The sequence below is a fragment of the Podarcis gaigeae genome (assembly GCF_964106915.1).
Source record: "Podarcis gaigeae genome assembly, chromosome: 13".
NCBI lineage: Eukaryota > Metazoa > Chordata > Lepidosauria > Squamata > Lacertidae > Podarcis > Podarcis gaigeae.
The window spans coordinates 3,383,871-3,404,600 of NC_139689.1; the positions used below are offsets into that span (position 1 = coordinate 3,383,871).

The following is a 20,730-nucleotide window of genomic DNA, read 5'->3' on the forward strand; positions in this document are numbered from 1 at the left end:
TGGAAACACCTACACTGGCTCCCAGTACGTTTCTGAGCACAATTCAAAGTGTTGGTGCTGACCTTGAAAGCCCCAAATGGCCTCAAAGGCCCAGTAGACCTGAAGGAGCGTCTCCACCCCCATCGTTCAGCCCGGACACTGAGATCCTGCGCCGAGGGCCTTCTGGCGGTTCCCTCATTGTGAGAAGTGAGGTTACAGGGAACCAGGCAGAGGGCCTTCTCGGTAGTGGCACCCGCCCTGTGGAACACCCTCCCATCAGATGTCAAAGAGATAAACAACTACCAGACATTTAGAAGACATCTGAAGGCAGCCCTGTTCAGGGAAGCTTTTGATGTTTAATAGATTATTGTATTTTAATATCCTGTTAGAAGCTGCCCAGAGTGGCTGGGGAAACCCAGCCAGAAGACCGGGGTAATAATAATAATAATAATAATAATAATAATAATAATAATAATAATAATAATTTATTATTTATACCCCTCCCATCTGGCTGGGCTTCTCCAGCCACTCTGGGTGGCTCCAAACAGAATATTAAAAACACGATTAAACATCAAACATTAAACGTCAAACATAATACAGTAGCCTCTCTTGATGGATGGATGGAGAAAGAGAGAGAGAGAAAGAAAGAAAGAAAGAAAGAAAGAAAGAAAGAAAGAAAGAAAGGAAGGGAGAGATGGGGAGAAGGGAGGAAAGGAGGGAGGGAGGGAGAAGCCATTAGCAATAAAGCTTATACGGAGAACGAAAGGATCAACGAAGGCAGATAACTGCCAGAGGGAGGTACAGACTGAGGACTAGATACTTGAAAAATCAACAACACCAAAGCTAGGTCACGACACAAGGAGGGAACTGCCGTGGTCGCAGCAAGGAGTCTTTAGAAAAGGGTTTCCTCGGGCCCCAACGCCCCGCTTCCGAAGGGGACCCAGGCGTCCTGGACTCACCTGCCTTCGATCACCGTGATGCCATCGTTTGCCTCCAGACGCAGCCAGCCGGGTTCGTTCAGATCCTGGGACGCCTTCACTTCCTTGGGACGGAGCTGCGTTGGAGGGAGAGACAGGACGGTGGAGACGATGCCCAGGGGACCCTGAGGGTCATCTAGCCCAACCCCCTGAAATGCAGGAATCTTTTGCCAAGCACAAGGCTCGAACCCACAACCCTGAGATTCAGATGCTCTGCCACGTGCCACCCCCTTGCCTCTTAGGGCCCTTCCCCAGCCAGGTAATCCCACGGCCCCAGGGGGGGCTGCTGCCCATTTTGGGACCCATGCAACAGTCACCTCCAGGCTTGGCTACTGTAATTCGCTCTACGTGGGCCTGCCCTTGAAGCTGTCCCAGAAACTCCAGCGGGTGCAGAATGCTGCAGCGAGGCTCCTCACGGGGTCCCTGCCATGGGAGCATATTCACCCAGTGATTTTCCAGCCACACTGGCTCCCAGTGGAGTACAGGGTCAGGTTTAAAGTGCTGGTCTTGACCTTTAAAGCCCTTTGTGGCTTAAGGTCCTTGTATTTACGGGACTGCCTCTCCTGGTCTGCCCCGCAGAGGACCTTAAGGTCCATGAATAATCATAGTTTAGAGGGCCCTGACGAAGTCAGATTATCCTCCCCCAGGGCCAGGGCCTTTTCAGTGATGGCTCCGACCTAGTGGAATGCTGTGGCATTAGACCAGGGCCCTGCAGGATTTAACTTCCTTCCGCAGGGCCTGTAAGACAGAGCTATTCCACCTGGCTTTCAATTTAGCCTGATCTTTTATTCCTCTTCCTTCCCTCCCCCTCCCCTTTTATGAAGATCACCTGCTCTGGGATCCCACAGCTGGTCTCCTCGCTGGCCCAAATAGCACTAATTTAGCCAGCTAGCTCTGGTGATCATCTAATGTTTATCGGATGGACTTCCCCCCAAGTTGATTTTTGAATTCTGAATTTATTATTATTCACATTTTATACTGTATTTTATGCTGTTTTTTGTTGCATCAATTAAGTGTTTTAAATTTGTTGCGAGCCGCCCTGAGCCCGGCTTTCTGAACCGGGAAGGGCGGGGTATAAAAAAATTATTATTATTATTATTATTATTATTATTATTAAAGCCTTATTTTTTACGGGAGAAAATCGCACCCAGGTGAGCCCAGCCGCCGACGGTTTCCCTTCTCTCACCTCTTGGAGAAGGCTGACAATCTCCCGGAAGCGGGGTCTGTCCTCTGGGTTGTGGGCCCAACATTTCATCGCCAGGGCGTGGATTTCTCGGGGGCAGTCGTCGGGGCGTTCCAATCGCCGGCCTTCCCTGTCAATCTTCATCATGATCTGGTCGGGGAGGAATGGATGGGAAACGACAGTATTTAGGTCGCCGTTTCTCTACATTTGCACCAGACGTAAAACTTCCATTAAAGCACTCAGGTTATGTTGCGTAGCCAGGCAGCAGAAAATTATAATATTCACATCTCACAGAGGGAACGACGGTATAAAAACATAAAAAAACCACACAGTCAAATCGTAAAGAACTCTAAAACAAATTATAAAGAAAAAAACTTTTATCTAAAATGTACAATTTGTTATTAGATTGGGAAACAAAAGATGAGCTTCTCAAAGGCTGTATGAAACATTGGGCAATAGATATAGCTAGTGACTTTTTCCCTAAAAAATGTTTAGGGGTACTCTCATTTTGACTCAAGAAAATCACCATTTTATAGTTCAAAAAGGGGAAATGTCAATGGACAAAAGTACAAAGATTCACAAAATGTTTAGGGGTATGCGTACTACTGCGTCCCCCCAGAACAAAAACCCACTGGATATAGGGCATACTATAGATTTTAATCTCTGGGGATGCATTCAAACCATCTACACTTTCATGATCATCCACCGGCCTTGTTTCTTGCCCTTTAAAATTAAAATTACAAACATTTGGATCTCCGTCTTGCTACAGTCGCACACATTTATAAAAATCAGCAATTTTCTACATGCACGGTCTCAGAGTCCTCTGACGTCACGAAGCCTGCAGATTTGTTTCAGCGGCATCTTTCGCAAACCACAGTCCACATCACTGAATGCGGAAGCGGTTATCTTGCAGCAGCGCATATCCCTCTTCTGCCAGTCAAAATAAGAACTGGCAGCGCGCTGGCTTATAGGAGGTGGAGCCCCAAACATCTGGCAGGCACCAGGTTGGGAAAAGGCTGTGGTAATTCATCGTGCAGGCAACTAAAAATCTCAGACGTTAGATTCCCGTTAAGAAAATCTGGGAGCCGCTCAGAATACTTGAACCCTTCTGAATTGCACGGGGTTGGGCTAGATGACCGCGTGGGGTCCCTTTTAACTCATGGTAGCGGCGAAGGATCCATAGACAGATGTCTCATGTGAAGAAGGAGTTAGGTGTCATCGTTTTGTTGTTGTTGTTTAGTCGTGTCCACCTCTTCGTGGCCCCCTGGACCAGAGCACACCAGGCACTCCTGTCTTCCACTGCCTCCCCCAGTTTGGTCAAACTCATGCTGGTAGCTTCAAGAACACTGTCCAACCATCTTGTCCTCCGTCATCCCCTTCTCCTTGTGCCCTCCATCTTTCCCAACATCGGGGTCTTTTCCAGGGAGTCTTCTCTTCTCATGAGGTGGCCAAAGTCTTGGAGCCTCCGCTTCAGGATCTGTCCTTCCAGTGAGCACTCAGGACAAGACAGCATCTTAAAAAGCAGAGACACCACCTTGCCGACAAAGGTCCGTATAGTTAAAGCTCTGGTTTTCCCAGTAGTGATGTATGGAAGTGAGAGCTGGACCATAAAGAAGGCTGATCGCTGAAGAATGGATGCTTTTGAGTTCTGGTGCTGGAGGAGACTCTGGAGAGTCCCATGGACTGCAAGAAGATCCAACCTCTCCATTCTGAAGGAAATCAGCCCTGAGTGCTCACTGGAAGGACAGATCCTGAAGCTGAGGCTCCAAGACTTTGGCCACCTCCTGAGAAGAGAAGAGAAGACTCCCTGGAAAAGACCCTGATGTTGGGAAAGATGGAGGGCCCAAGGAGAAGGGGACAACAGAGGACGAGATGGTGGGACAGTGTTCTCGAAGGGACCAGCATGAGTTTGACCAAACTGCGGGAGGCAGTGGAAGACAGGAGTGCCTGGCGTGCTCTGGTCCAGGGGGTCACGAAGAGTCGGACACAACTAAACCACTAAACAACAACAACAATTTTGACAAATAATTTGCTGGGGCAAATCCTCTCACAGAATCTTTTATTGCTGAGGTCTAGAAGTGCAATAAAGAAATAAAACGTACATGCAAATTTTGTTCCATTTCTGTGGCCGGTTTATATTCCTCCTGTCCTTTCTTTTTTCAGGGCGATGGAAAGAATCAAACCCCACCCTGTAAATTAGGCCATTGCACTTATCATAACATTGCATATGTTGCGCGTGACAGGGTGTGTGGTTAAAGAAACTGGGTCTTCCCCGAGGCTCTACTGCAAAAGTTCACAGATGAATGAGACTTGAATCACAAGAGGGCATCTGGGGTCACAATAATCTCCTGACCCCGATTGTCTGCACAAGCCTGGGAGTCACAGGCGAAGAATGAGGTTAAGGAGGGACACGGTTTCTCGAGGGTTAAAAGAGGCCGGTTCTGACGAGGAGGTTAAAAGTGTTATGATAAAATGGGCTCAGGATTTGGGACATAACATTGACTTTGAGAGATGGGAAAAACTATGGACAAAAACAATAAAATTTACAGCTTCCGGGTCATGTGTCCACTATTCTGTGCTTATGCCCACAAGAAGCTGCCGGCCAGGCAGTTTGTGTGCAGAGATTGTTACAACACAACTCAAAGTGTTGCTGCTGACCTTGAAAGCCCCAAACGGCCTCAAAGGCCCAGTAGACCTGAATGAGCGTCTCCACTGCATGCCAGGACACTGAGGTCCAGCTCCGAGGGCCTTCTGGCGGTTCCCTCACTGCGAGAAGTGAGGTTACAGGGAACCAGGCAGAGGGCCTTCTCGGTGGTGGCGCCTGCCCTGTGGAACTCCTTCCCACCAGATGTCAAAGAGAAAAACAACTACCAGACATCTGTAGGCAGCCCTGTTTAAGGAAGCTTTTAATGTTTAATAGGTTATTGTATTTTAGTGTTTAATAGGTTATTGTATTCCTCAGAGTGGCTGGGGAAACCCAGCCAGATGGGCACAGTATAAATAAATTTATTATTATTATTATTATTATTATTATTATTATTATTATTATTATTACTATTATTATTATTTATCAACGTTCCTTCCCAAGGAGCTTGGGGAAAAAAGATTTACCAGCAAATAGATATACCACAGAAAAGCAAAAATGTTTTAAAACAAATCAAAATATTCTGAAAAAAATTCTAAAAACAGTACAGTGGTACCTCAGTTTACAAATTTAATCCGTTCTGGAAGTCCGTTCTTAAACCAAAACCATTATTATTATTATTATTATTATTATTATTATTATTATTATTATTACCTGCCGTCCAGAATATCCCATCCAAGGTTCTTCGCAGTAGGAGAACATTTCCCAGAGGGTGACGCCGAACATCCACACGTCGGAGGCGCTGGTGAAGACCCCCATGCGCAGGCTCTCTGGGGCGCACCTGAGGAGGCGGAGGAGGAGAGGGAGAGCCAATCAGAACACCCCATAGCAAAGTGCAGGCAGCGCGGTGCAGTGGTTAGAGCAGAGGACTGGGACCTGGGTTCGAATTGCATTCTGAAAACGTTCTATTCAGATCTTAATTTCCGAGCACAATTCAAAGTGCTGGTGTTGACCTTTAAAGCCCTAAACGGTCTCAAAGGCCCAGTAGACCTGAAGGAGCGTCTCCACCCCCATCGTTCTGCCCAGACACGGAGGTCCAGCTCCGAGGGCCTTCTGGCGGTTCCCTCATTGCAAGAAGTGAGGTTACAGGGAACCAGGCAGATGGCCTTCTCGGTGGTGGCGCCTGCCCTGTGGAACGCCCTCCCATCAGATGTCAAAGCGATAAATAACTACCTGACATTCAGAAGACATCTTAAGGCAGCCCTGTTCAGGGAAGTTTTTAATCTGTGATATTTTAGTGTATTTTTGGTTTCTGTGGAAGCCGCCCAGAGTGGCTGGGGAAACCCAGCTAGATGGGCGGGGTACAAATAATAAATTATTTTATTATAATAATAATAATAATAATAATTTTTGAAAGAAAGAACTGTTGTGGGAATGTGGCTCGTATCCCCTTGCCCCAGGGTGGGTATATATATATGGGTTCAAAAATTCCTACCAGGCGAACGGTATGCGCCGGTGCGCAGACATGATGTAGCGATCGCTCTTGCTGGACAGCGGCCTCATGAGCCCAAAGTCGCCGATCTTGACCGTCTCCTCGGAGGCCAGGAGGATGTTGCGAGCGGCCAGGTCGCGGTGGACAAAGAGCTTGGATTCGAGGTACGACATGCCTTGGGCGACTTGCAGGGCGTAGCTCCAGAGCTGGTGGAGAGGGAAGGGGGGCCGGAGGCGGTCATAGAGGGCACCCAGGGCGGCCAGCTCCGTCACCTGCAGGGAGACAGAGAGGCAGGGCTGGATTAAAAAGAGCCCACCGCGTTGGAAGGGGCCCTCCAGCAGCTATCTAGACCAACCCTCTGCAACGCGGGAACTGTGGGATGTGATACCTAAGGAGCAGTCAAGTACAACATTCCTTGTTTTCCTAGAGTGGACATGCAGGGGAATGTTTGGTCCAGCCAGTTGACAACTCACTGTTTGCTCCTGGGCTGGGAGATACTTCCTTTGCATGTGACGTCCTTTGTATCTGAAGGCAGCCCTGTTCAGGGAAGTTTTCATATGTGTGATATTTTAATGCATTTTTAATCTTTGTTGGAAGCCGCCCAGAGTGGCTGGGGAGACCCAGCCAGATGGGTGGGGTACAAATAAAAGAAATATTATTATGTATGGAAGTGGGAGCTGGACCATAAAGAAGGCTGATCGCTGGAGAATGGATGCTTTTGAATTCTGGTGCTGGAGGAGACTCTGGAGAGTCCCATGGACTGCAAGAAGATCAAACCGATCTATTCTGGAGGAAATTAGCCCTGAGTGCTCACTGGAAGGACAGATCCTGAAGCTGAGGCTCCAAGACTTTGGCCTCCTCATGAGAAGAAGAGAAGACTCCCTGGAAAAGACCCTGATGTTGGGAAAGATGGAGGGCCCAAGGAGAAGGGGACGACAGATGACACCAAACTGGGAGGGGTGGCTAACACCCCAGAGGACAGGATCACACTTCAAAACGACCTTGACAGATTAGAGAACTGGGCCAAAACAAACAAGATTAATTTTAACAGGGAGAAATGTAAAGTATTGCACTTGGGCAAAAAAAATGAGATGCACAAATACAAGATGGGTGACACCTGGCTTGAGAGCAGTACATGTGAAAAGGATCTAGGAGTCTTGGTTGACCACAAACTTGACATGAGCCAACAGTGTGACGCGGAAGCTAAAAAAGCCAATGCAATTCTGGGCTGCATCAATAGGAGTATAGCATCTAGATCAAGGGAAGTAATAGTGCCACTGTATTCTGCTCTGGTCAGACCTCACCTGGAGTACTGTGTCCAGTTCTGGGCACCACAGTTCAAGAAGGACACTGGCAAACTGGAACGTGTCCAGAGGAGGGCAACCAAAATGGTCAAAGGCCTGGAAACGATGCCTTATGAGGAACGGCTAAGGGAGCTGGGCATGTTTAGCCTGGAGAAGAGGAGGTTAAGGGGTAATATGATAGCCATGTTCAAATATATAAAAGGATGTCACAGAGAGGAGGGAGAAAGGTTGTTTTCTGCTGCTCCAGAGAAGCGGACACGGAGCAATGGATCCAAACTACAAGAAAGAAGATTCCACCTAAACATTAGGAAGAACTTCCTGACAGTAAGAGCTGTTTGACAGTGGAATTTGCTGCCCAGGAGTGTGGTGGAGTCTCCTTCTTTGGAGGTCTTTAAGCAGAGGCTTGACAACCATATGTCAGGAGTGCTCTGATGGGGTTTCCTGCTTGGCAGGGGGTTGGACTCGATGGCCCTTGTGGTCTCTTCCAACTCTAGGATTCTATGATTCTATGAGGACGAGATGGTTGGACAGTGTTCTTGAAGCTACCAGCATGAGTTTGACCCAACTGCAGGAGGCAGTGGAAGACAGGAGGGCCTGGCGTGCTCTGGTCCAGGGGGTGACGAAGAGGCGGACACGACTAAACAACAACAACATGAAGTCTCAAATCTTTACCATCTTGAGGGGCTGAGTTAGGACCACCCCATGGAGGCGCAGAAGGTTTGGGTGGTTCAGGCAGCACATGGCGTTGACCTCGTTGAGGAAATCGATCAGGGCGCCCGGGTCGCAGGAGACGTCGGAGCGCAGGGATTTGACAGCGACGGGTTTCTGGGGAAGGAGGAAAAGGGGTCAGATAAAAAAATCACCCAGTAGAAAGCAGTAGAGTTCTGGTCACCTTGCCTGCAAGAGGATTTTTTTGAATTGTAAATCACCCCTGTGATCGTCGGATGAAAGGTGATACAGTGGTACCTTAGTTCCCAAACGCCGAAAACCCGGAAGTAAGTGTTCTGGATTTCGAACGTTTTTTGGAAGCCGAATGTCCGATACGGCTGTCGGCTATTGTTTCCGGGGCGCCAGCACCAATCAGAAGCCGCGCCTTGGTTTTTGAACGTTTCAGAATTCGAACGGACCTCTGGGTTAAGTTTGGCGCTTTTGTTTTTGCTATTTATTTTGTGTTTTTGTTTTTGAGGCTTTTTCGGTTAATTTGTTTTTTTTTGTGACTGTGTGGAACCCAGTTCAGCTACTGATAGATAGATAGATTGATTGATTGATTGTGTGACTGCGGAAATGAATAAAAAAAACCATTCAAACAATGACTATCATTAGTGCAGATAAGGGAAAAAATTAAACTTTTATCATCTACAACACTGTCTTATTTCTTTTATAGTACAGTACATTCATTATTGCGTTCATTTTATGGATCAATGATCTCATTAGATAGTAAAATTTGTGTTAAATTGCTGTTTTTACAGGGTTGTTTTGATAGTAAAATTCATGTTAAATTGCTGTTTTTTAAGGGGTTGTTTTTAAAAGTCTGGAACAGATTAATCCTCTTTGCGTTACTTTCTATGGGAAAGTGCACCTTGGTTTTGGAACATGTTTTGGTTTTGGAACAGACTTCTGGAACGGATCAAGTTTGAGAACCAAGGTACCACATACAGGAATTTAATAAATATAACAACAGCAACAATATTCTGGAATTTGGAAAGCGTTTGAGAAAAGGCAACCAAAAAGTGAAAGAGTGGAAATTTACCGCATTATGCATGGCAAGAGGATAGGGGAAAGTTTTCCTCCCTCTCTCGTAACCCTAGGACACCCAATGAAAAGATTCAGGGTGGATAAAAGGAAGACCTTCTTTGCGCATAAACTGTGGAACTCCCTGCCACAAGAGGCAGTGACGCCCATGAACGTGGGTGCCTTTAAAAGAGGTTTTGGCAGATTCACAGAGGAGGAGAGTCCGCTGTCAATGGTATCATGACACCTACAGCTCTTTCCTGCCATTTTTGACCAGGGTCTGATATTGCACGGTAGACTGCTACTAGATCTGGAGGCTCCACTAAGCTGTCTATTACTGACAGCTATTCGTTGAGTGGGGGACGTGGGTGGCGCTGTGGGTTAAACCACAGAGCCTAGGACCTGCCGATCAGAAGGTCGGCGGTTCGAATCCCCACGACGGGGTGAGCTCCCGTTGCTCGGTCCCTGCTCCTGCCAACCTAGCAGTTCAAAAGCACGTCAAAGTGCAAGTAGATAAATAGGTACCACTCCGGCGGGAAGGTAAATGGCATTTCCGTGCCCTGCTCTGGTTCTCCAGAAGCGGCTTCGTCATGCTGGCCACATGACCCGGAATCTGTACACGGGCTCCCTCGGCCAGTAAAGCGAGATGAGGGCCGCAACCCCAGAGTCGGCCATGACTGGACCTAATGGTCAGGGGTCCCTTTACCTTTCCCTATTGGGTGGATAGAAAAGGAAGGATTCTGACCACGCTGTGTCAGGCCAAAGGTCTTTCTATCTGGCAACTCTGATGCTTAACACGGCCAGGCTCAGGCTTGGGTTCAAATCCCTACTCAGCCATGAAGCTCGCACAGGCAAATCACAACCTCTTGTGCATCCCTACCCAACAGGGTTGTCGCGAGGATGGAATGGGCTTGCTTGGGGTTTCCTCTGGAGGAAGGGCAGGATATAACGTAACTCTAGTAAAGGTAAAGGGACCCCTGACCGTTAGGTCCAGTCGTGGCCGACTCTGGGGTTGCGGCGCTCATCTCGCTTTATTGCCTGAGGGAGCTTCCGGGTCATGTGGCCAGCAGGACTAAGCCGCTTCTGGCGAACCAGAGCAGCGCACAGAAACGCCGTTTACCTTTCCACTGGAGTGGTATCTATTTATCTACTTGCACTTTGACGTTCTTTCGAACTGCTAGGTTGGCAGGAGCAGGGACCGAGCAACGGGAGCTCACCCCGTCGTGGGGATTCGAACCGCCGACCTTCTGATCGGCAAGTCCTAGGCTCTGTGGTTTAACCCACAGCGCCACCCTTGTCCCAAACGTAACGCTAGACGACCTTAAATTGTCCTTTTTTTTGTGGCGGGCAGAAAAGAGAAAAGGTTGGGAAAGAAAGAGAGGGGGGGAAAGGGTGGCCCCGCTCCCTTTGGGCTGTGGCCCCGCCCACTCCTTGAAAGCGGCCTCCAATAGATGGGATGCGGCCCTCGACAGGTTCCCCCACCCCTGAAATAAACAAGCAAACAGCCCAGCAACGACGCTCAGATGCAACTGGGAACGTCCCAGGTCCAGAGGGCGGCTGTCCAACAGGTAGAGAAGCAAAGGAACTAGAGTCGGGGGGATGAAAACGTACCACTCCCCCGCCGGGTGTGCTCCACTCGGCGCGATGCACGACCCCAAAGCAGCCGTCGCCCAGCCGCTCCCGGATCCGCAGGTCCCACTGGCTGATAAGGCATTTGAGAGAGGCGTCGGCGTCGGCCCGGGGGGTCGGGCAGGGCTGGGCTGGGCTGGGGGCTTCGTCGCTCTCTGGGATCCGCGTCCCGGTGAACATCTATGTCAGAAATAAGAAAGGGAATTACCAACGGCGGAAGAATGATGTCGGAGTGCCCATGTCCAGAGTGTGGGGGAACAGATGAGGAATGGCTTAGGGAGCTGGGCATGTTTAGCCTGGAGAAGAGGAGGTTAAGGGGTGATATGATAGCCATGTTCAAATATATAAAAGGATGTCACAGAGAGGAGGGAGGGAGAAAGGTTGTTTTCTGCTGCTCCAGAGAAGCGGACACGGAGCAATGGATCCAAACTACAAGAAAGAAGATTCCACCTAAACATTAGGAAGAACTTCCTGACAGTAAGAGCTGTTCGACAGTGGAATTTGCTGCCCAGGAGTGTGGTGGAGTCTCCTTCTTTGGAGGTCTTTAAGCAGAGGCTTGACAACCAGATGTCAGGAGTGCTCTGATGGGGTTTCCTGCTTGGCAGGGGGTTGGACTCGATGGCCCTTGGGGTCTCTTCCAACTCTTCTATGATTCTATGATTCTACTATGGGGAATTATAAAATATGCATCAAGCCATTGTGTCTGCGATGAAAACATGGTGTTGACTGGGTTCGATTCATTGACAATAATTTCTGATTAAATCCCACAAGCCTCTCCATTTCTGCCATTTGCTTTCTCTACCCTGACAGGAACGTATCAGCATTCTAAAAACACAGGCCAGTTGCTTCACCAGGCATCCTCAGTACATAAAGACAATAGGCAGTTTCTTTGATGTACCCATCCTTGGTTTTGTTAATCTTAGGGCCTGGAAATAGTTTCACAGTGTTAACGGAGAAATCTGAGGGCTCCCTTGGACAAAAAACAAGGGCAGCAGCCAGGAATACCAGAGCAAAACAGCAGCCAGGAGGCTTGGTCTTGATTGAAGACTGTCGAGACAGGACTCCCACCTGCCACCAGGTGGAACAAGGTGGAAGCCCCGAACAAAAGAGAACCCAAACTTTTATTAGCTGCTAATCCCTGTGTTACACCCCCCCCAAACTACATCACTCATACATCATGAAAGGGGAGGTCTGGTGGCCGTAATCTGAGCATCCTGGACCCTGCCCCATGGTTCTCCTTGCCCTCCACCAAACACCCATCAAGTGTAACAAAAAAATTACATTTCCCTGTTTCCCATCACACCCTTTTGTCTTCATCTGGGTATCTGGGTTTGTTATTTCTGGAATGGCATCCAGGTATCAGGAGGCCAGGGATTATCACTCAGGCAGAGGGGCTGCTGAGGAGCTGAGCTCACCTGTCTACATGAATTTCTGAGGTTTTCCCAGTGAGCCAGTACAGAGATACATTGATCAGTGAATTTTTACATTTGGTATCGTGCAGCAAAGGCCCTTTGAAGAAACAGTGATGAAGTGTTTTGTGGGGACAAATCACAAAAGCGACAAAAGCGATTGTGCTGGTTTTGGTAGTGGGCTGCATGTGCATGATATCTGCTGGAGGGGCAACCCCTCCCCCAACTTGTACATAAATTCCTGCAATAACAGGAAGGTGATAAAGATCTCCTTGCCATCCTTCCTCTCATTTACCGCTTGGGTTTCCTAAAAGCATTGCTTCCTATTTTATTTACGCTGGACTACTATGCCTGCTCAAGTAGGAAATAGTTTCTTTGTAGTTAAAAGAATTTCTTCTGACCTAACTTTGCCCCCACGTGGGGTTTTTGAAATGCTCTGATTGGTTCTTACAAACACTGTGTAAAAGGTTCTTTCGTGAATAAAACGACCTGGGCCGAGGGGTGGAAAGGAAATATTTTAATACACAGTCCTCCTAAGAGTCTTGCCGGTCAAGCCTCTGTGTGTTATTAATCAGAGTCTAATCCTTCCTTTGCTTTGGGAATGCCACAAATGGCAGGCAAAAGTGATGGACTATGCGGAACTGGCAACACCGACGGGCAAAATCCGAAACCAGAGCGACCAAACATTTAAAAGAGAATGGAGTAAATTTATTCAGTATTTAGACCATCATTGTAAACATCTAAAGACACTAGCAGGACTGAGATAAAAATCACAACGTTTAAAACAGGGGTGCCCATTTTTTTTCAAAGAGGGTCAGATTTGATGAAGTGAGCTTTTTTTAAAGGAATGATTGAAATTGTTGAGTCAAGATATTAACTGATATGCATGAAATTTCAGATTTAGCTATATAATCCCTAGTGTAGTAAGATAAGACCTTTGGAGCGGGCATTTTTTTAAAAAAATGTTTTTTATGAACCACCCTACTGGGTAGGTCCGCCTTACAACAGAAACTTGTTTTTAATCGATGAGACCCAGCTGCGGATGTGCGGTTTGCAGGGCAGGAGATTTCAGGAAGAAGGACACACCGATGTCCATTCAAATCTCACTTCGCGCCCTCAAGTGGTGGTGCAGAGAATTACACTTCCTGTTTTGCCAGGAAGGAGGGGCAGCCATCTTTGTCCCTGGACTGGCCGTAACTCTATTTACTTCAGATTTTACGACCATGACCCTAATATTTGTGTGTTTCTTCGAGGGAGGCAGAAAGTACGCACCTTATAGACCCAGGACATGGGGCGCTGGCCTTGAGGTTTCCTCCTTTTCAAGGCTTCCTCCAACCGTCTCTGTCCTAAAGGAGAGGGATGAAATCTTGATCTCAAATTATTGCAAACTATGACCCTTGGGACCAATTTGGCTTTTTTGACCTAACTGATGCTAGGGTGAATTTGATTTTAAATCAAATCAATTTATATCACTAGTCACTAAGACATGATTTAAATCATTTTACAGAAAGGTTCAACCTTGCTGGGACCCTCTTAAAATTGACAACCAGAGGAAGGTTTTGTTTTTGGGAATAATCAATTTTCAGAGTAGTTTTTACAGTTATATCAAAAATTACTAATTTGGTTATACTGTTAGAAATGCAAAGACAGGTAATGATGAAATTATTGTTTATATTTGGACAACTTTTCTGCTGTACTTTACTGGAAGGAGAAAAGCAATCATTTCCTTAATAACAATTTAAACAACGTATTTAACTAAAACAATAACATTATAGCATATGTATCCATGCTTGTTAACTGATGTGGTTAAACGATTTTTTGTTTAAATAAAAAAAAATCTGATTTTTTTATTTTTTTAAAAAAACATTGATTTTTTTTCCACCCTGCCTGGTTCCATTGGAAAGCGGAGAAATGCATTTCATAAATAATAATGAATGCTATTCTATGCTGTACTACACTGAAATCCTTCAATGTTTCTTTGGTTGTCACTGGATTTTCCTAGATTCAGATAGGTAGCTGTCGAAATATATATATATAAATTGTCCAGTAGCACCTTAAAAAGGTAAAGGGACCCCTGACCATTAGGTCCAGTCGTGGCCGACTCTGGGGTTGCGGCGCTCATCTCGCTTTACTGGCCGAGGGAGCCGGCGTACAACTTCCGGGTCATGTGGCCAGCATGACTAAGCCGCTTCTGGCGAACCAGAACTACCATAGACACTCCGAGCCAGGGGTCAGCAAACTTTTTCGGCAGGGGGCCGGTCCAGACCTTGTGGGGGGGGGGGCAGACTGTATTTTGAAGGGGTGAAAAAAATAAACGAATTCCTATGCCCCACAAATAACCCAGAGATGCATTTAAAATAAAAGCACACCTACTAGTCATGTAAAAACACGCTGATTCCCAGACCATCCGTGAGCCGGATTGAGAAGGCGATTGGGCCGGATCCAGCCCCCAAAGCCTTAGTCTGCCTACCCGTGAACTGTCTGAGGTGTTCAGACCACCTTCATTCCCATCTCCCAATTAACCTCCGTCTCCAAGTGCTACCACCATGACATCACCATGGACTTCCCCCGGTGACATCACCACCCCAAGCAGCCTCAGCAAAACGCCCCCCTCCCCAAAATAAACTCTGTTGCACCATCACACACGAACTACCTGGGCGCCCCATGCCAATGCGTTCCAGATCCGCGGGCTTGACGTAATCGAAATGTCCCGGACGGGTGACGTGGAGCTCGTTGCGGATTTTGCCGTAAAACTGCTCCAGCTGGATTTCGGACAGCAACTGGAGCAGCCAGTCGGTCCCATCGTCTGGCGCCATGACAGCACCTGGTGGGTTTTTTAAACAGGACCCGGTGGTTAGCAAAAAAATAAAAATCTCGATTTAAAGATGGGCAAAAGTACCCTACTGTTTGGTTATTTAGAAGATTAGTGCCCAAAAAAGGCTCTCAGAGCTGCTTACGCGCAATCGAAACAAGACAGTCTGAAAAGAGACACGGCACACAAGGAAAAAGGTACAGGGAGGGAAGAGGAAAAACAAAACGCAGACGCTAATTTCTAGACAGTTGTTCTTGTATCGACTGGCTGGTGCCCTCCTGGCCCGGCCTGGTGGAACTGAGGAAGCCTGAAGGAATGAAACCCTTTCCCAACGCTACAATCTCCTTTCTGGTGTGAGGCAACGAGAACGGTAGAGAGTATTTCAAGTCCGACCACCCTTGCGATATCGGCAGATTAATTTTCAATTATTTTCCTGGCATGGAATTTGCCTTCATCACAGGGTCTTTTTTCCTGGTCAGTCACCTTGGGTTTTTAAAAATCCATTTGGGCCTCCTCCTACTGGGCGTAGCTTGACTCACTCACTGGAGTCATCATTTCCTGCAGTGAGTTTGCTCTCAGCCTGTGGCCTAAATCCAGCTGATTGATCTGTAAAGAGTCACTGGGTTAACTCCTCCTCCCTAGGCAGAATGGATTAAAGATTCAGGTCAGCTGCATCGAAAGCAAATTCCGACTGCCGCCATTCAAACTCGCAGCCAATATCCACCTTCATTCTTTTGGGGTGGAAATCAAATAATTACAGAGCTGGATTACAGATTCCAAGAGAGACATCATTCGAATCCAACCCCCTGGAAACACAGGAATTGCATCTGACGAATCCCAGAATATAAAATCCTTATTCTCATGAACAGTTTTTGCAAACTCCACAAGGCCTTTCTGTGCGGCTACGCCACTTTCCCCTGGGACAGGCTTCCTCAAACTCGGCCCTCCAGATGTTTTGGGACTACAACTCCCATGATCCCTAGCTAACAGGACCAGTGGTCAAGGATGATGGGAATTGTAGTCTCAAAACACCTGGAGGGCCGAGTTTGAGGAAGCCTGCCCTACGACCACGGGGTGAATGGCAGCCAGAAATTCAACAGGTGTAGAAGCAAGCGCTAAGCCAGGCATAGGCAGACTTGGCCCTCCAGATGTTTTGAGACTACAACTCCCATGATCCCTAGCTAACAGGACCAGTGGTCAGGGATGATGGGAACAGTAGTCCCAAAACTTCAGGAGGGCTGAGTTTGCCTAGGCCTGCACTAAGCGACACCTCCCTGCCAAATTTCCCCTTGCCGCCCGGCTGCGTTCCCGAACACTGGTCCCTCTGACCCGGCGACCCAGGGCCCCTAAGACCAGCTGCACCTGTGTGATGGCTGCCTGACCTCTTTACCGGCGTGTGTGAAGAGAAGGAAGAGAATCTGAACTGCCAAGAGCGGTTCAACCTGGCCAAACCTGTTTCTGCTTGGGGAGGATTTCAGCTGGCAAGACAGGAGGGGTCAACCTCCCAGGCTGCTGGGGAGACACCCGGACTCCTGGGTTCCTTGCAGGCGAGGGGTGAACCTGGGAAGCTCGACTCGCCCTGGGGGGGTTTCCCTTTCCTTTTTCTAACTTGGGTGTTTCCAGATCAGCCGGGAATGGCAGAAAAGCCTTGCTCATCTGCAGGCGAGACAGTCAGAGTCAGCCTGAGGGATTGGAGAAGAAAGTGAGGAGTCAGCGGGTTCAGACATCCCAAAATAAGCAATGCGGCAAGGGAGTTGAGTCCTATGGATGGCGGCTAACAGATTGAGGCTGAATCCTGACAAGACAGAAGTACTGTTTTTGGGGGACAGGAGGTGGGCCGGTGTGGAGGACTGCCTGGTCCTGAATGGGGTAACTGTGCCCCTGAAGGACAAGGTGCGCAGCCTGGGAGTCATTTTGGACTCACCGCTGTCCATGGAGGCGCAGGTCAAATCTGTGTCCAGGGCAGCTGTTTATCAGCTCCATTTGGTACGCAGGATGAGACCCTATCTGCCCGCGGACTGTCTCGCCAGAGTGGTGCGTGCTCTGGTTATCTCCCGCTTGGACTACTGCAATGCGCTCTACATGGGGCTACCTTTGAAGGTGACCCGGAAACTACAGTTAATCCAGAATGTGGCAGCCAGACTGGGGAATGGGAGCGGCCGCCGAGACCATATAACACTGCTCTTGAAAGACCTACACTGGCTCCCAGTACGTTTCCGAGCACAATTCAAAGTGTTGGTGCTGACCTTGAAAGCCCTAAACGGCCTCAAAGGCCCAGTAGACCTATTGTTGGAGCGTCTCCACCCCCATCGTTCTGCCCGGACACTGAGGTCCAGCGCTGAGGGGCCTTCTGGCGGTTCCCTCCCTGCGAGAAGCCAAGTTACAGGGAACCAGGCAGAGGGCCTTCTCGGTGGTGGCACCCGCCCTGTGGAACACCCTCCCATCAGATGTCAAAGAGAAAAATAACTACCAAACTTTTAGAAGACATCTGAAGGCAGCCCTGTTTAGGGAAGCTTTTAATGTTTAATAGGTTATTGTATTTTGGTGTTTTGTTGGAAGCCACCCAGAGTGGCTGGGGAAACCCAGCCAGGTGGGCGGGGTATAAATAAATTATTATTATTATTATTATTATTATTATTATTATTATTATTATTATTACCACCACTACTATCGGAGCCAGGGGTCCCTAGCAATGGGCAGTGGGGGGCAGCAGAAGAGAAGGGAGTAGCATAGAGGTTAGGTGTAGGGGTCAGCAAACTTTTTCAGCAGGGGGCCGGTCCACTGTCCCTCAGACCTTGTGGGGGGCCGGACTATATTTTGCAAAAGAAAAAAAAAGAATGAATTCCTATGCCCCACAAATAACCCAGAGATTCATTTTAAATAAAAGCACTCATTCTACTCATGTCAAAACACCAGGCAGCCCCCACAAATAACCCAGAGATGCATTTTAAATAAAAGGACATATTCTGCTCATGTAAAAACACGCTGATTCCCAGATTTGGCAGACAAAATTAATGGACTGTGCAGAATTGGACAAAATGACAGGAAGGATTCAAAACCTGCGGGACCAGAGATTCACAGAAGACTGGAAGAAGTATATGAATTATTTGAAGAGCCATTGTAACCAACAAAGTACGCTAGTAGGGCTACAAGAAGTTTTGTAAGGAGAAATATACGAAGTGTTACAAAGTAGAAAAAGAATAGAGAGTTTGAAATGTAAGAGGGAAAGTAAGGAAAGCTTTCTAAGAGATTGGACTGGAAAATTTTCAGACAGGACGGATGGAAGTCAAAAAAAATTGATTAAGATGTAAAAGTATGATTAATTACTGAAATGGTATGTTAAAAAAACTAATAATTTTTTTTAGAAATACACACAAAAACACGCTGATTCCCAGACCGTCCGTGGGCCGGATTGAGAAGGCGATTGGGCCGGATCCAGCCCCCGGGCCTTAGTTTGCCTATCCATGGGTTAGGGTGTCGGACTGGCAGAGACCTGGGTGCGAATCTCCCCCACTCCTCACGAAGTTCGCTGGCTGGGACCTCAGGGGCCTCTCTCAGCCTAGAACCTACCTGACAGGGTTGTTGTAGATATCGCTTGAAGGGCAGGAGAAGCACACACGCCACTTTGAGCTCTCCGGGTCGAGGGGAAAAGTAGGATCCAAATGCGATAAATAAATGAGGGGGTGCATGGAATCAGCTCCACAGACCCCCAAAATTAACCTCGTTCCCCCCAAAAGTGGGCATTATCCCCTTCCCAGTTCCCTCAAAGGGGAAAATTCAGCCAAAGAAGCATTCTAATCACAGATCAAAGAGCTGGAAGGGAATCTAGGGGTCATCTAGTCTAACCCGCTGCAATGCATTTCTGCACCTCTGTGCTGAGGTTGTGGTGGTAGAGGAACAACACCTGTTGGACATCCACCTGCCGCCCGGGTCTTAAAGGCACCAAGCAGTGCTAGCGAAAATTATTATTTTTAAAATGGGCTTTGAAGTACAGAGGGGAAGCGTTGGAGAGTCTTCTGGGGACGCAGGACTCCTGGGTTCTTTCTAAAGACTCTTCCTCTCCTCCGAGCTGCTAGCCACCCTCTTCCTTGTCCCACCCCCTCCTGCTGTTGTCCGAACCAGCTCCTGTCCGGAGCACCTCTGTGGCCCCACCCTGTGCCGCAACGTCAAAGTCCAAACCGTGAGCAAATATTGACAAGATGCGCGGCGGCCGACACAGCGTAAGCCGGCCGCCCAAAAGTCACAAAAAGCTAAAACCTCTCTCAAACTTCAGAGATCCGCAGGCTGCCCAGACCCCGTTCCCATTATCATTTATTTATTTATTGGTTGCGTTTTTAAATCACACCTTTTATCTCAAAGAAGCCCGTGGCAGAATACATGATTTCTCCCCTACATAACAACAACTTTGTGAGGTAGTTTAGGCTGAGAGGCAGCGAAGGGCCGAAGTCAGCTTCGTGGCCAAGTCGGGATTCGAACGTGGCTCTCCCGCTAGGTCCCTGTCCCACACTCTAACCACTAGATGACACTGCCTCTCACTGATTTTAGCTGCCTTATTGTAATAAAAGTGGCCCAAAGCTGGCCAAGGGGTGCTTTCTTGTCCCCTTCTCACCCTCATCACTACCTAGTTTCGAAAGCATTCTTGGCAAAGGGGGCGTCCCAATTCGTTTGGACTGCTGCCATGTGCTCCACGTGGGGCTACCTTTGAAGGTGACCGGGAAACGTAATGGCCAAATGATCGTGTGAATGAGCCTAAATTGCAGCCTGGGAGTCATTCTGGACTCACCGCTGTCCATGGAGGCGCAGGTCAGTTCTGTGTCCAGGGCAGCTGTCTGCCAGCTCCATCTGGTGCGCAGGATGACACCCTCCCTTCCTGCGGACTGTCTCACCAGAGTGGCGCATGCTCTGGTTATCTCCCGCTTGGACTACTGCAATGCGCTCTACGTGGGGCTACCTTGGAAGGTGACCCGGAAACTGCAACTAATCCAGAATGTGGCAGCCAGACTGGGGACTGGGAGCAGCTGCCAAGACCACATAACACTGGTCCTGAGAGATCTGCATTGGCTCCCAGGACGTTTCTGAGCACAATTCAAAGTGTTGGTGCTGAGCTTTCAAGCCCTAAACGGCCTCAAAGACCCAGTAGACCTGAAGGAGCGTCTCCACCCCCATTGTCCAGCCCGGACACTGAGGTCCAGCTCCGAGGGCCTTCTGGGGGTTGGTTCCTTGTGAGAAGCAGAGCTACAGGGAACCAGGCAGAGGGCCTTCTCGGTGGTGGCACCCGCCCTGTGGAACACCCTCCCATCAGAAGTCAAGGAAATAACTACCTGACTTTTAGAAGACATCTGAAGGCAGCCCTGTTTAGGGAAGCTTTTAACATTTGACATTTTATTATGCTTTTATATGTGTTGGAAGCTGCCCAGAGTGGCTGGAAAAACCCAGACAGATGGGCAATGTATGAATATATATATCAGGGACGTCCATGTCCCAATTGACTGTGATCTACTCACAGTATAAAAAATCTGGCAGTGATCTACCCATTGTCGTAGAACAGGCATAAGCAAACTCAGCCCTGCAGATGTTTTGGGACTACTGTTCCCATCATCCCTGACCGCTGGTCCTGTTAGCTAGGGATC

General features: G+C 48.2%; 1 protein-coding gene across 1 annotated transcript in view; it reads right to left on the minus strand.

The window, feature by feature from the left end:
• Window positions 1-20,730, minus strand: part of TNK1 (tyrosine kinase non receptor 1) — a 37,327-nt gene that overhangs the window by 12,842 nt on the left and 3,755 nt on the right. Inside the window, exons 2-9 of the mRNA XM_083706719.1 lie at window positions 14,942-15,112; window positions 13,561-13,634; window positions 10,862-11,059; window positions 8,192-8,344; window positions 6,219-6,487; window positions 5,438-5,564; window positions 2,143-2,289; window positions 939-1,033 (exon numbers count right to left, since the gene is read on the minus strand). Coding sequence (XP_083562845.1) covers window positions 939-1,033; window positions 2,143-2,289; window positions 5,438-5,564; window positions 6,219-6,487; window positions 8,192-8,344; window positions 10,862-11,059; window positions 13,561-13,634; window positions 14,942-15,104 — 1,226 coding nt within the window. The 5' untranslated portion in view covers window positions 15,105-15,112. The remainder of the gene's footprint in view (window positions 1-938; window positions 1,034-2,142; window positions 2,290-5,437; window positions 5,565-6,218; window positions 6,488-8,191; window positions 8,345-10,861; window positions 11,060-13,560; window positions 13,635-14,941; window positions 15,113-20,730) is intronic.